General features: G+C 24.1%; 1 protein-coding gene across 2 annotated transcripts in view; it reads left to right on the plus strand.

Moving 5' to 3' along the window:
• Nucleotides 1-2287: 2287 nt before the first annotated feature.
• The window catches only part of LOC145829336 (leucine-rich repeat-containing protein 9-like), a 31911-nt gene continuing 17189 nt past the window's right edge, over nt 2288-17009 (plus strand). The window contains exons 1-12 of one of the 2 annotated variants that reach the window (XM_082937100.1): nt 2288-2424; nt 4040-4258; nt 4769-4909; nt 6848-6911; nt 7275-7396; nt 8158-8289; nt 10015-10170; nt 10619-10672; nt 15288-15436; nt 15604-15692; nt 15751-15848; nt 16130-16254. In XM_082937100.1, coding sequence (XP_082793226.1) covers nt 2344-2424; nt 4040-4258; nt 4769-4909; nt 6848-6911; nt 7275-7396; nt 8158-8289; nt 10015-10170; nt 10619-10672; nt 15288-15436; nt 15604-15692; nt 15751-15848; nt 16130-16254 — 1430 coding nt within the window. In that variant the 5' untranslated portion in view covers nt 2288-2343. The remainder of the gene's footprint in view (nt 2425-4039; nt 4259-4768; nt 4910-6847; nt 6912-7274; nt 7397-8157; nt 8290-10014; nt 10171-10618; nt 10673-15287; nt 15437-15603; nt 15693-15750; nt 15849-16129; nt 16255-17009) is intronic. The other variant, XM_082937101.1, reaches the window with a different exon arrangement.

Below are 17009 nucleotides of genomic sequence, written 5' to 3' on the forward strand. Positions count from 1 at the left end.
CTTTGTTCTTTATTTCGTTCTGAGGATATGCACAAAGCATTGAAACTAAGTAAACGATTTGAAAATTAGTTGTTTTTTATAAAAAAAAAAATATATATATATTTATATATATAACCTCGTGCAAAATTGACCCTTGGTGCAAAATTGTTTTTGTGCAATTTTGACCCCTTTTTAATTTTAACAACCATAGTTTTTCTAATAGCGTTCAAAAGAATTAAAACGCTAGATTTAAGTTAGTATTACCAATAATAGCTTTCAAAGTTAATTTAGAACAAATTGACATTTGTAGTTTTTACTTCTTGGCAGAGTTTTTAAAATTCAAAAAAAAAAAACACTGGATGAACTTTTTTTAACACAAAAATTTCATGTTTATGTAATTGTGGGGCGATTTTTTCAGAAATCAGTCAACTGTGTTTCTTTGTAACCTATATTTATAAAATGCAAAAGATTTATTTATAAAGATAGAGAAGTTTATCTTTAACAGTATAATTTTTTTTTCTGTGGTCACAAGTCACAACTATAGTCTATAAATTTATTAGTGTAGAGAAAGATTCTCGTTTCAGTTTTTAAGTTGAATACCATTTGCTTTTGAGTATTGTTAAAAGCTGTTTTAATTAAAAAAGTAATAAGCATAAGAGAGAATACTAAGATTTAACTAACCTAGTTTAAAGTTCACTGATGAAGGACTCTTGTCCGAAATCGATTTGAACTTGTATGCATTAAACTTGTAGATTTTTAAACCATCGTTTATTTATAATTTTGTAACTGTTGATGCAGGGGAAAAAATCACAAGTAAAAACAGTTGACTGTGTTCTGGACCGATTTGAGAATCATTTATAAATCTTGTCTAACATAAAAAAGGAAAGATTGTGTTAGATTTGGCGGAAAACATAGCTTTACAAAATCATAAAAATTATGATGCCGTTGAGATTTTATTTACTATTTTTTATATACTTACGATCAATTAATTGTGTTAGGATGCGCTATTTAAATTGTACATACTTTTTTTTTATGTGCCTTAGGTTCTTAGTAAATACATGTTTTTCCCCTATTTTAAACATTCGAATGCTGCAAATAATTGGTAGTTATGGTTGAAGCTAAAGCTAAAAACTAGCTTTTTAGCACAATTTAATAGTAGGAATAGTCATGTCAAGATTGTTTTTATAATCATGTTGGAAGTCAGCTAAAACAGCAAAATATTTTATTTTAATCATATTGCGCAAATAAGTTAAAAAAAAACATGTTAAAGTTTTTCTGTAGATTTGTAAGAAGGGATTTTACTAAGTTTGAACATTTTTGAAAACATTTTTTCTAGTTTAATTTAATTTTTAAATTATTAATAATCTTCTGATGTTTTTCTACCTTAAAAAAAAGCTATACAATTACAAAACAGTATTAATCACTTAGATTTATTTGTATAGCAAAAATTTGATATTTTGTATTATTTGGTATTAGAATAAGTTTTATTTAGATGGATTTAAAGTTTATAGCATTATAGTTTTTAAATTAAAATTTTAATAAAAGCTGACTTAATCTAAAAAAACTGTTTAAATCAATGCTTTTACCTTTAACATTTTTTTGCCAGTGATAAGTGCTATTTCCTGTAATATAAACAAATTATACAGTAACCTTCCTTTATTGTACCAACATATGTTTCTGTGTGTTAACAAATCAACACACTTCAACTGGGTTTTTAATCAAAAGAAATACACACAGAAAAATATGTTGGTATAATAAAGGAAGATAACTGTATAATTTGTTTTTATTTATATTCCAGTGAACTTGTTTCACTAGGACCTTTTGTTAGCAAACAATTAAATTTATATTTTGAACAATTATTTCCTGTAATATATTCTTTTTTAATAAAAAGTTATAAAATTATACTTTTTCCTTGTTTTTAGTATGTTTTTAATTTCCTATTAAAATTTTTGTATGAGGAAAAAATAATACTAATAAGAGTTAAGTAAATGGTAAATTTTAAGTGTTTCTTTCTTTTTAAAAAACTGCATAGTGTAAATTTTGATTTATTAAATTTTGAAACAAGAAACAAGCTAGATTTAAATATAAACATTTTAATTTGTATACTTTTAAAAAGTACACAAAGTACATTCTATAATTAGAATGCTATAGTTCTTCAAATTTCGAACTTTCTCTGATTTTTATAGTAATTAATTTTTTTTGTAAAAAGATGATTTTTAAAATCTAATAATGAGAACTATATATTCAAATTTAATCTAAAAAGTTTATTGGTTTTATTTTTTACTTTTTTTTACTTTTTTTTCTCAGCCAATTATTTCAAAGTTACAAAATTAAATTAAAATGGTTGATTAAAACTGGTTTGAAATGGATGATGATCAGAAATCATCTAAAGATGTTAGAACTCAGATTGTGACTGATGATGAGCTAAACATTATAAAACATATTGTAAGTTTTCTTTTTAATAACTTTTGAAATTTATCACACTGTGTCTATTGTTTTAATACCACAGTTGTCACACACTCAAGTTAATAACAAAATTTAGAATAATATCAGACCAATTTCGGCTTGTTTAAAAGTTTTGATATAACTTAGGCTAATTCAGGCTTGTTTTAAGTTTATTCAAAGATCAGACTAATTTTCTTTATGAAATTGATTATTTTTGATATCATTAAGTTTTTATTATGTTTTGTTAAATTATTTAAACTATAAAAAGGTTTTTCAAGTATTTTTTGTTTATCACTACTTTTTTTACAAATATCTCATTAACTTAGACTGACATGGGGTATTTTTTGGTCACTCAGACTGGCCTTTTTGCTTTAAAGATTTGCATCCCTGTAATATATTGAAATTAGTTAAATTGGTATTTTTTGTTTAAAAAAAGTTTTTAAAAACTTTCTATATTTGAGCCTATATAAATTGTTTTCGTATAAAACTAGCATGATTATATTTATTTATAACGGATTTTGCGCTTAAACTTTACTTGGAGGTACCTGTAATTTTTATAAATTAACCTTACTAATTTACACCAAAGCTTTTTTTGAGAAATAAACCAAAACTTTGTGTTTTAATTTAAATTTTTATAGTATAATTAAAATAAGTTTTAATATATAATTTGGTCTACTTTTGAATAATTAAGTTTGAATTTAGATTAATAAAAAATATTTTCTAGTGGTTTTAATTGTTCCAATTTTATAAAAAACATATAAAGAATGTTCCATAACATCCCATAAAACTTTAACAACTTTTACTTTAATCTATATCTAACAAGTATCGTTTATAAATTTATTTTTAATTTAGTTTTGTTATTATGTATTCATCTAACTATAGAATGTAAAAAAAAAACGTTTAAAAAGCTGGATAAAATTTTGAATTTATTTTTGTATGTTTTTAGTATAACATAAACTATTTGTATTAAGTCTGTTATATCTTGATCTGTAATTAATTTTTTTTCTCAGTTTCAAAACTTTAAACGTATACACCCTTTTTAGTTGTTTTTTCATTTAGTTTTTAATTTTTTTTTAAAACAGTGTTATTATGTGTGAATAAAATATTGAATATATTTTTATAAGGTTTAAATGTTTTTTTACAAATAATGGATAAAATAATTGTTTTTGTACTCAAATACCATATTGGCTTGTGGGGTTTAACTGCTCATAAAATTTAGATAGCTTTATGGAGTCAAAATTCCAAAAGTTTGTTTTTAATGTACAGATCAATGACTGAAAGGTTTTTTTTTCCACACCAATTCATTGATCATAGTTGTGAGCATTTACCTTTTTTTTTCTTAAGAATTATGACTCTCAAGAGCTGTTGATAATTATGAGCAGTGAAATGCTGCATGTCAACAAAGTTTTTGAGTACAAAGCGAGTTATAAGTCTGTTTTTTTATTTATAGGTGTCATTCAGTACATTAACATTAAAAACTAAAAACTTAAGAAAAGATCAATTTTTATAGTTTAAAATTTGTTTAATTGGTTAAAAAGGGTTTATTTGATGAACAAAAACAAATTTATCTTTATCATATTGTGGAGAATTATGGGTTGATTTGTTAATTTTTCAGTGCAATAGTAATGGAATAAGTCATAGTCAGTTGGAAAGTACAGGACTTTGTGTTAGATCACTTGAAATGTTCTTCTCTGGCTTGCCTAGATTATATGGATTTAATTTTTTTCCAAATCTAAATAGTTTAGTAATTATTGGTCAAAGTATAAATAAAATTGAAAACTTGTCTTCATGTGTCAATTTGCAGGAGTTGTGGATTTGTGAATGTGAAATCAAAGTTAGTTATTTAGACTAAACATGTTAATTATTACAAAAGTATTAATAATCTTAATAACATTTTGAAAAATGTACTATAATATCTTAAGGTGTTAGCACCATGTTAAAAATCTAAAACAGTTGTTAAAATGAGTAGTTTAATTTTTTACAAAAATAAAGTATTATGTACTTCAAAAAATTTGAATTCAGAAAATATTTTGAATATTTTTATAATTTTTAAAGTATGTCTCAAAAGTAAGTTGGATTAGAAATAAAATGCTTTTTTTACGATATATTATAAAACAATATGCTAATAAAGTTTAATATGTATAAAAGATGGTTATTGGAATTTTTTGAGTTTAAAATAGAGATTGTTTAGAAAAAATATCATTTTTTTTCCGTTTTAGTTTCAATAACAAGTTGGTAGTTTAAGTTAAGTTGTTCTGCTTATCAATATTTATAAGTGTAACAAAATGATAATTATTTTTTTAATAGTTAATTAGTTAAATTATGACTGACAATTTTTTCACAGAAAATTCAAAACTTAGATCCATTGAAAAAGCTTACAAAGTTGTACTTGTACAACAATGAAATTTCTACTATTGAAAATTTAAATAATCTGTTTTATATTGATGAACTTGATCTATCAAACAACAAAATATCAGAATTAAAAGTATAAGAATAAACGTTTTTAACTTGATATTTATTATTATAATGTTATACTTTTATATCTATTATATTTATATTAGTATTTTTTAGTAGTGAAGAGAATTCTTAGCATAAATATAAGATTAAGGGCATAGGGGTGGTAAACACTCATTTTTGGTTTTTGATCTTATTTTATATAATTTTTAGTAAGCTACAAGATGCTTTTTACAGATTTAAAAAAATCAAAATAATTTTTGAGATATAGTCGGTCAAAGTCGGAGGCAACAATAGGATCCTTATAGGAGGCGCAAACTAAAACGGCAAATAACTAGAAATCACTAAAAATCTATCTCCTCCTACGTTTTTTGAGATAACAACCTCAAATTTTCAGGAAATGTTCCTTAATATATTTAGAAAATTCTGTCGGAACAGAATTTAAAAAAATTAGATAAAAATTTTAAAACAAAAAAAAAAAAACTGTTTTTTTGTTTATTTTTTATATAAAATTTTTATTTTTAAATTTTTAAAAAATTCCTTCCATTAGAATTTTCTAAATATATCAAGGAACATTTCCTTAAAATTTGAGGTAGTTATCTAAAAAAACGTAGGAGAAGATAGATTTTTAGTGAAATAGTCTATTTTTGCCATTTTAGTTTGCGCCTCCCATAAGGAACCTATTGTTGCCGACTTTGACCGACTGTATCTCAAAAATTATTTTGATTTTTTTAAATCTGTAAAAAGCATCTTGTAGCTTAGTAAAAATTATATAAAATAAGATCAAAAACCAAAAAAGGGTTTTTTACCCTTCATATGCCCTTAAATAGATTTATTTACTAGAGTTTTTTTTATAGAACATATTTATCCTTACAACTATTATTTATTTTAGTTTAGTTTGTAATGTACAGAAAACTGAGTTTTTATACTGTTAAAATTATAAGTTGACGTTTTTAGTTTAAAATTTCAAAGTTTTGTTTTATTTGAAAATAATTTAGATTTAAAACATATTAAATTGTAAAAAGTGATAAGTATAACATTTTTGTGTTAATCTATTTTACAATTCAAATATAGACTAGTTAAGGGTTTGAAAAACTGCAACCCACGAGCCACATTTGAAATATGGTTTTAACTAATTTAATTTAATTTTGTTAAATAGAAAGTGTTACCTCTAAAAGATGATATATCACCTTATTTTATTTTGTTCAAAAAACTTAATAAAAAATGTGTATTTTTAAGAACATTAAAATCATTCTTATTTGGATCAGCCGATCCTTGGTCCAGTTCATAGTTAGAATAGTTTTATATTTACATCTCTAGGAGTTTTAAGTACTATTTTTTTTTTACTTAAACCTTCATGGGTAAATTTTTTGACAAATTATAGGCTAAAATTTTAAGCGTTCAAACAGCTAGGTTTTGTTTAAAAATTCTGATTTGAAAACAAAACTACATTGGCTATCAACCTGTGGCCAAATGGCAGCTGTAGTCTAGTTTAAGGGTGGGAAGCGTACAAACTAAAATTAGCAATAAAAGTTCAAAAATAAATCTCTGGTATGCAATGTTTTTTAGCTTTAAAAAAAATTGTGCAATACAAATAAAACTTAGCTTTGATTTTATAACAATTTTTTGAAACCTTATCCTAATTTGATTTTTTATACATTAATACTTGTTTGATAATTCTATCATTACAATAACGCTTTCAAAGAACAAAAAAATACATATTATTACGAAACTAAGAGGTCTACAAAAGGTATTTATGGTAAATTTTGATTACCAAATACAAAAGTTTCCCACCTCTAGCCTAGCTCTTGAATCTATAAGAATATTTAAGTTTAAGCTTAACAAATTCTAAAGCCTTTATAAGAAACATCGATTTATTGTAACTAATTTTTGGTATGCCAAAAAATCGTAAAACTTTTAGTGATTTTAAGCTTATTGCTAAAAATTTTAATAAAAAAAATTTCATCAGGGGTTATCAAATTTAAAACATCTACATAGTCTGAATATTGGTGGTAACTGTATCAGAAATATAGGTAAGATGGAGTTATTACTAGTTTATAGTTTGTTGATGATGGTTACTTCTTATTTTTTAAGTTTAGCTTGTTAAACTTATTTATCTTAGTACATTAAAGTTTTCTTTAATAAATATTTTTATATTCCTGTATACTTTCAATGTTTTTTATGATAAAAGAAATAATTGTTTATAATTTAACAAACATTTATAATAAAAAAATCAATGAAAAGCTAGGTATGTGTACTTTGTGTCTACTATACTTTCAGCTAATTCTAAAAGTTGTCTTTCAGACTTGAAAATACCTACTTTCTCTATTGTAGTTTCTCAATAATACATATTTTGTACGAGTATATTTGCTTTTTATGTTATTAGTTTTCTATAGGAAATGGGCTTAACAAACTAACACGTCTTGAAAGCTTGAACTTAGCTGGAAATAGTTTTTCGTCTTTCAAGGAAGTAATAAAATTAAATAAACTGCCTGCCTTGAAGTACTTAGTTTTAAAGGTTAGTTTTAAAATTATACCTTTTAATGTTTTGTTTACACAAAAATAATTTGATGTTACCAATTTTGTTTATAAACACATGTTGTATTTCATTTGTATAATAATTTTCAAAGATTTTTTTACTTTCAGTATTTTTCAACAAACTGTATTTTTAATGTAGTTAAACTTAAGAACTAGTTACTAAAGTGTTTTTCTTTGAGTCAAATCAGGTAGCCTATATGAACAAAAAAGTAAAAGTATTTTTTAATCAAAGTAGTAAAACGTTGAAAAAAAAAACAAATAGAAATGACTAATTTTTTCATGTATCTTTCAATAATGCTCTAAAGATTGAAGCTGTAATAAAATATAAAAATGAGAATTTTTAAAACAATTTTGTTAAGTTCATGTAAGTTTAATATATTGAATTTTGTGAAAGACTCATTTTATATATTCTTTTTACTCATTTAGTTTTAATTGTACTGTAAATTTTGTTTCTTTATACATTGCCAAGCACAATAAGTACAAAATGTTAAAAGCTCTAAAATATAAATTAATAAAAATTTTTACAAGTTGCTGTTTAACGTCAGTAAATTACTAAATTTATTTCATATGTTTTTTGATACAACTTAGGTTATATCAACCGTCATAATTAATTGTTTTTTTAATTTATACAACATAACTTAGAGTTTTGTTTTTATACTGAGAAAGTATTTACGAAACACTAAAAATGTGTACTTTGTGTCTACTTGTACCTTAGCTGTTTCTGAAATTATTTTATTGCAGGATTCCTTATACAAAGACAACCCAGTTTGTCTGCTGTGCAATTACACAACTTATATTACATTCCATTTCCCCCACCTTCAGCGGTTGGACAGCCTCGATATAGTGAATGAGCAGCTCAGAGAACTGGCAATAGTTAGTTTTATTTTTTTCAAAGTTGTATACTTATCTAAAAGTATTTGGCTATTTTTTTTCTCTTATTTTTTTGTTGTTTAGTCAAAAGTTAAGACTATTATTAAAAAAGCTTGTAACTGAAAACTATTTTTGGTTTTTAAAGTATTTTACTAAAACACTCCTTTTTAACAATTAATTGAATTTTGTTAACAGAACTAAAACTGAAAAATATATACCTTTACCTGTTAACTATGTTTGTTTAGTTTTTAAAATTGAAAAAGCAGGTTACATTTTTATCAATTCTTTATTATTTTTTGTTTTACATTCAAAAAATAATGACTTAGAAATTTCTTGTAAATTAATATCAGTAATTTAGAATTTGTTTTTAAATTTTTCAAAAATTATCATTTGAAGCAGGTTACAACCCGCGATGTATTTTTCTCTTGAAAAAAACTTGTGAAAAACACCAATTAAAAGTATTTAGTAATAGGGTTTTGTTTATGTTTCACAGTGGACCATAATCGTGCTAAACTTGATAAGAGGAAGAAAATTTTGTATAAAATCAATAACTGTAAATCCTTTCAATTTTTTTTTATAAAGTCAAAGATTATATTAATTAAATTTTTCAAACTGAGAATACAAATCAAATTAATCAAAAGTAATTAGGCTCAAAGTATTAGCTTCCTAAAATTTTTTGATTTATTTATTCTCTGAGAAAAAGTAGGTTTACTTTAAAATTAAAAAAAAGGTAAATTAAATTGATATTGTTTGTTTTTGTGTAGTAATAAGTCTTACAGAGGGTTTCTGAATAAACCATGGGCTAAAAGTTTTTTAAAAAATGAAAAAAAGTTTGATTGTTTTGGAGTATAACTTTTTTTAAATCCAGTAAATCTATGGTTTTTTAAAGTGTACATGACCACATTTTAAAGTAAATATGACCAGCTTGTCTAGAAACTAGCGTAATCATTCAATGTTGGGTAGATTAACAACATTTTTTTGTGAAAAAAGATAAAAAAGATTTGATTAGCAAAACTTATTTAGCAAGACTTTGGAGGAAAACAATTATTTAACTATGATAAAAGAAATGAAATGTTTTAAAGTAAAAGTAGTAAAAAATATATATTACAATTTGTTTTATGTTCTTAAAGATAGCAAATTTTTATTTATTCAAAACCCCCTCAAATCGCCTCGCGCCAACTGGCATGCAATCTGTTGTAAAGGGATTTTTTAATTGACAGCTCTAAATGCGCTAGAACTTGGCTTTCTGAATAATAATTTTCAAACTTTTTATTTTTTAATTTGTCGAGTTGTGCTGTATGTTTGACGGTTTACTATGCCTTTTTAGGGAATAAATTTTCTTATTTATGGACAGTCTTTAATATATAGTTTGTTTTTAATATCTAGATATCAAAGACTATCAGATGCTTATGCTTAAAATATATGTTGTCCTTTTTATCTTCATGTATAAGCTTTATATAAATGTGTATACAGATGTACTTAAAACCCTTTAAAAAATATACTAGTTAAATTTAACTTAAATAAAGTTTTTAACATATTTCACTTTTTCTTTTTAAATTAGATAACGAATATGGTATCTTTATATATATGTTTTTGTTCTGCCCAAGTGTTAGTAGAGTTTATTTATATTAAAAAAAAGTTCTTTTTATTTTTATACTATGTAAAGTTTTTACATTAAATTTAGATAATGCTTTAGATTTATATTAAAGCTTTATTTTTAACTTTCAGTCAGCAGTTAACAAGAAGAAATTGTATTACAAAATGAGGATTAAAACTATAGAACGGAACTTAACTTCAATCAAAAATTGTCTGCACAATGAAAAAACAAGTTTACTACAACTTCCTAGAAACAAAATTAGGGATCTTAATTTTTGTCTAAAATCTGTAAGTATGTATTTCAAGTTTTTGTTTAGGAAATTTGTAAATTTTTTTTAAGTAATCACAATTGTTATTTAAGCTGAACTCTAGTTTTAAAACAATAAGCGTTTAAAAAATAAAGTTTACCTTCGTATAAATATGCAACAAAATTCTAGTGTAATATATTTTTTGATGTATACTATTTACGTAGCTTAATTTTTAAGTTATATACGCAAAACTATCAGTTATATTGAGCAGAAGTTATTTAAGTCCAAATCAAGCTGTTTTGAGTCTTAAGATTTAAATGGCATATTATAAGTTGCCATATTATGTTTTAAAAAATGTAGTATAAAAAACTCTGTTTTAAATTAGTTTTATTTTTTTACAATTTTCGACCTTTAGTTATTAACTTGAATTTATTTTATATACAGTTGTAAATTGAGTTCGTTGAAAAGTAAATAAATAAATTTTTCAGCTTCAACAGCAAATGGAAAACGAAAGTATTTTTGATGAAAGTAATAAAAAAGAGGTATAGATTATTTCTAATTACTCATTGTTAAAAAAAAAAAACTAAAACTCAATGCTATATATGTTTTATTCAATATTCAACAACTCAAAATAAAAATATGATATTTTAAAAATAAGGTCAAAGTATTGATAATTTAGTTTGATACATTTACTTATAATTTGTTTTTTCTGATTGCTCTATTATGGTTTTAGATTAAATATAAAAGTTTGCTATTTAAGTTCACAAAAATTATATAAGTAATTGTATTAATTTCGTTTTAAGATATAATGATAACAAGTTTAAACAGTACTCTTTCTTTATTTAACTAACACATATTTCTGTTAACACACTTCATCGGAGCTCTGTAAAAAAATAAATACTGTAAGCAAAGAATAGATGCTAAAGTAGGTGTGTGTATTTATTTATTAAGAATATATAAATACTGTAGGTGTAGGACTAATGGTTAATATTAGATAAAATATATGATGTTAAATCCGGCTGTTATAAAACTAAAAAACATTTGTAATTATTAAGTCTAGATTGTGATAAAGTAAAGTAAAATAACAAATAAAATTATAAAGCACTCACATGAAAGTTGTATAAATATTAATTCATAAGTTTAACCCTAGTTAAACATTCGAAAAAATACTTAACAATACGTCACAATATTATGTTGTAATACACTATATTTAAAAAAATAATTTACATTGCATTTGCAAGATAGATAATTTATTCTTTATGTTTGGAAAAAAGCAATTAATCTTTTTAATACAATTATTCTAAATACATAATAAGTAATCTATTGTTAATAAAAATAAGTAAAACAATAAACATAAATTACTTAATTAATAAATTTGTTAATCATGTTTTTTACATGTTGATCTTATTTTGTAGAGTTTTTTATAAGCTTCAAGATGCGTTTTATCGTTTCAAAAACTTCGAATTATTTTTTGAGATATGACCAGTCAAAGTCGAGCTTCATAACAGGTTTCCTATGGGAAAGGAAAACTAAAACAGCGAAAAAAGACTATTTTATTTAAAATCTATCTCCTCCTACATTTTTCAAGCAATCTTCTTCAAACTTTTACAGTCTAATCTTTATACAATAACAAAAAAACGTTACTTTGGAATTTAAAAAAAAAATTGTAAAAATATAATTTTTTTGAAAAAAAAACACTTTTTTATTAATTTTTTTGATAAAATTTTTATTTTTTTAAATTATTAAAATTCACAAGAAAAGTTTTTTTCTTTTAATATAAGGAACACTTCCTGAAAATTTGAAGAAGATTGCTTGAGAAATGTAGGAGAAATATATTTTTAGTGAATTTTAAAATTTCCGAGAAAATTGACCTCAAAAAGTTTGCGGTCCATACGTTTGTATCGGAAACATTAATAAAAAAATAAAATATCTCAAAAGTTAAATGATATTTTTGAATTCTATAAAAACTGACTTGTAGTTTGTATTTAAAGCTTTCATATAAAGCCAAAGTTAATTTTTGTAAAAAAATGTGTTGGACCCCCCTCCTATGGCCTTAATATATTATTATAATATCTTGGCGCTTTCTTGCCTTTCACTTTTCTTTCACATGAAAACACACACTTATTTTATATATATAAATAAAGTTCTATTTTCTAAGTTTATGTGTAATTTTTATTTGTTAATTTTTTAGAATATATTTATATATGTCACTTTTCATTCTCCAACGTTGTTTTTGCCTCTTACTCAACTATATATTTTTCATGTTATGTGTTAAGTTCCAACTTTTATAGGGAGCCTGTATTCAAACCACAGATAAATTATGCTTTTTTATCTACTACGCCCAATAGATCGGTGAGAGGATTTTTTACTGAAGGTTTATACTAAGCACATAATCACCGTGTTATTTTACACTTTACATTCATAATATACACAAATTCATAATTTACTATATGTTTAAAAAATCTGTATAACATCTATTTAATTTCAACACCCAACTGATCTTTTCTAAAGTAATAATTAACTATCTTACTTAATATGTAATGTATATGCAGTTTAAGTTGTGGTGTTTTTATGTGTGTTGTGTAACTTAATTATTGGTCAGGTTTTTTAAATGATAGTTACAGTTTTATTTTTTGTGCTTTGGTACCTTTCGGGTCTGCGTGGAAGTGGTGTAAAAATTAAAATTTTACTTTGTTACTTTTAGGTCGTATGTTATAATTCAGATTTTACCATAATAAACATTTTATAAATGTGTATTACCCCAAGTTTCTATAGCTTTAGTTACCTTGAACTATAATTAAATGATAAGTATACAGCATTTTGTGGCACTTCAACTTAAATTTATTGATAAGTTTATTAATTAAGTAGTTAATGTTTGTTGTTTTACTTCTTTTTATTTACAATAGATTACTCATTATGTATTTAGAATAATTGTATTAAAGTGCCTAATTGCTTTTTTCCCAACATAAAGAATAGATTATCTATCTTGCAAATGCGAGGTAAATTATTTTTTTTAATATAGTGTGTTACAACATGATATTGTGACGTAATTATTAAATATTTTTTTGAATGTTTAACGACGGTTTAATCTTATAAATCAGTATTTCTACAATTTTCATGTGAGTGTTTTTTATTTTAATTTGTTAATTTATTTTGTATTTTGCTTTACCTTATCATATTTATATTTAATAATTACAAATATTGTATAGTTTAAAAGTCGGATTTAACATTATATATAGTATCTAATATCAACCATTAATCTACAACAATCTGTAGTATTTATTCTTATTTTTATAAAGAAATATACACACAAACTTTAGCTTCTATTCTTTCCTTTTAGCATTTATTTTTTTACAGAGCTCCGTTGAAGTGTGTTAACTTGTGTTAGTTAGATAAAGAAAGAGTACAGTTTAAATTTGTTATTGTTATAAATTCCAGTGAACTTGTTTCGCTAAGGTTTTTATTAGCAATCGATTAGCTTTAAATTTTGATTAGTTTTGAGATATATGTATTTTATGCTTTTGATTAGTATAGTTTTTTTTCGATATCGATTATTTAAATAAGTAGGAGAAACAAAGCTTATGATTTAGCTTATATATAAGTTTTCAGAGATATTTTTATGTTTGTTCGTTAAGATAATTTAATTTCAGTTCTATTTCAACTTTTTTAATTAGTACTTGAACTTTTTTCTGATTCTATACGCTTTTGTTCTTTTGAAATTAAATTTTGTTCTTGAATTTGTAGAATTTTAAGTGCTTGAATGGTATCTGAAGTATAAGTACGTTATAAAACGTTTTTTTAGGTACGTCTAATTACTTTGTTGAGAATTTTGAATTTTATTGATAAAATATATTTGTATGTAATTTATGTATTCTTACTTTTGTAAAACAAGTACTATCAGATTTCATGTTTAATAAAATCACTTTTTTAAGGAGAATAATAAGGGGTAAGTCATGTTTTTTACATGTTGATCTTATTTTAAAGAGTTTTTTCTAAGCTTGAAGATGCTTTTTATCGTTTTAAAAAATTCGAATTATTTTTTGAGATATCACCAGTCAAAGTCGAGCTTCATAACAGGTTCCCTATGGGAAAGGAAAACTAAAACAGCGAAAAAGACTATTTTATTTAAAATCTATCTCCTCCTACATTTTTCAAGCAATCTTCTTCGAACTTTCACAGTCTAATCTTTATAAAATAACAAAAAAACGTTACTTTGGAATTAAAAAAAAATTGTAAAAATATTATTTTTTTGAATAAAAACATTTTTTTTTAATGTTTGTGATAAAATTTTTGTTTTTTTACATTGTTAAAATTCTAAAGTAACGTTTTTCCTTTTAATATAAGGAACATTTCCTTAAAATTTGAAGAAGATTGCTTGAAAAATGAAGGAAGAGATAGATTTTTAGTGAAATTTTCAATTTCCATGAAAATTGACCCCGAAAAATTTGCGGTCCATACGTTTGTATCCGAAACTTTTTACAAAAAACAAAATATCTCAAAAGTTAAATGATATTTTTGAATTTTATAAAAACTGGCTTATAGTTTGTATCTAAAGCTTTCATATAAAAGCCAAAGTTAATTTTTGTAAAAAAATGTGTTTGACCCCCCCCCCCCTTGGTCTTAACAATCAGTATTTTTCTACAAATATCTTTCTTAATGTATACTTTTATACAAAATTTTTAAACCTGCTCGTTTCTTGATAACTATAGTGCTAGTTAATTTTATTGTAAAATAATATTTTTTTAGTTAGCATAATCCATAAGTTTTCTAAATGTTTTGATTGCACCTAAAAGTTAAGAAAAATCAATTAACAAACATTTTTAACTAAGTCAAAAAATTGTTGGTTTAAAGTATTTTGTCAATAAATTCACGCAATGAAGTGTTTTGGTTATTGAAAACCTCATATTTGCTATAACTATCAGTTAATAAAAACTAACAGGTTCTTTATACGAAGTTTCAAACTTGATTTTAAATTTAAAAATAAACCTTAATACTTGATAAATATTTTTTAGTACTTTAACTGTGTCTTAGAAACTGTTTAAGCTTTTAAAGTTTATCTGTTTTAATGAACTAGTTGGTACCTTACTCAACAACTGTGATCGTTTCAGTTTCTATAATATATAAAAAAATATTTAATAAGACTACCAAATATTTTAGACATACAAAGAGATGACACTGCAGGAGTTGAAAGACAAGCTTTCCATCAGCAAGCTGGATGAAAGCGACCAGAAAGTCTTCGAAGATTTCAATCATAAGAGACAGGAGCTTAACAAAAGAATATCTTCCTGGAATTATCATATAAGGGAGTTGGTTTTTCTTTTTAGTTGCATTTTGTTCATGAAATTACATGAAGACCGTTGATTTATAATAATGATTTTTACCTTAACACCTATATCTTGATTAACTACGAAAACCAAGTATGACCTTTGCCTTGTATAAAAAATACGCACCGACTAAGTTCAATTTTTTTCAGTGTAGATCAGTACCACGAGGAAACAGTGAGTATACTGAAGCACGTTGTGAATACGAGCAAAAGGCGCTTGCTTCTGGAGTTGCAGTCAGGTAGTGACAGTAGTATGATGTATTTTGTTGTTCGAATAGCTAAATGTGTAAATTTTAGGTGGCAACATCAGGTTTCAACCGGGAAACTCAGAAAGCTTGTGGTATCAAACTTGCAACGATCTTGTTCTATCCAGATTTTGTGCCTACGATTATAAGGTAATATTGTATATTATATAGAAATGTACTATTGTGATATACAAAAATAAAATTTTGAGAGTTTACACTATTAGTGCAATAAATTAAAAGTTAAAACTCTGATAAACGACATTTAATTAAGGTAATTGAATTTAAAAGGCATAACAAAAATAGGAGTTTTAAAGCACAAAATTCAACAATTTAAACCATTTTTGTCTGAGTAGAGTTGTCAAGTTCAAAGCACATATTTGAACATATTTTGGTTCAGTTAAGCAAGTATACTTAATAGTTTAAATTAACAGTCGTACGGAATTACCAGTGTTAGAGTCCATGGTATTACGAAAGTGTACAACCGCGCCCTTAAAAGAAAGTTCGACACTAATGTCACTGAAAGACTGGGAGACGAGTTTACAAAACCGAATCAAAAGTTGGTTTTATGACTGTTTCATTTTAACATATTTGATTATTGCAGTGTAAACATAATGTTTTGACAATTTTATAGTAATTACTTTTTAGAATTTGCTAACAAAAAGTAAATTAAACTAAGTATAGTTGCAAACATATAATAAAGTCTCAAATACTAAAGTAGTCAATAAAATATTGCTTAATATTACTAATAGTTTGATAAAGCTAGAAATCGGGCTACTATATAAAATTAGGCTGAAAAATTAAATACTAAATTAGTATTTCTCTATACATTATGATATTATTATTTATATTTCTTATACGCAAGCCGTTTTTGAAAGTTCTATAATATTAAGAATTCAGTGGTCAATTCTTAAATGTTTTTTTTCATTTGTTTCTTTTATGTATTTTATTTACTATAAACTCTTAAAAGTTGCCAACCAGTTTTTTTAAACTTTTTTAGGTGTTTTTAAACGCTACTTAACTACTATACTTCAAACAATTGTAATTACAGCATAATAGTAGTTTTTTGTTTTTTATTATTTCTTCTGTAATGACACATTTGTAGTGACTAAGATTTTCCTACCTTATTTTGCTTGTGAATTATTCTTTTCATAAAAGTAACTAACAACTCGTTCAAAATCTTTAAATAATTTCATTATGCAAACTTAAACTTTATCAAATACCTCGTGACCAAAACTTAGTTTCCATAATAAAGTCTTGAAAGAATAAAATATATTATTTCTCCTATAGAAGTTGAGATCTTTTTATTTAAAA

Source organism: Thalia democratica, chromosome 2, assembly GCF_965202585.1.
Source record: "Thalia democratica chromosome 2, ktThaDemo2.hap1.1, whole genome shotgun sequence".
NCBI classification, from domain to species: Eukaryota; Metazoa; Chordata; class Thaliacea; order Salpida; family Salpidae; genus Thalia; species Thalia democratica.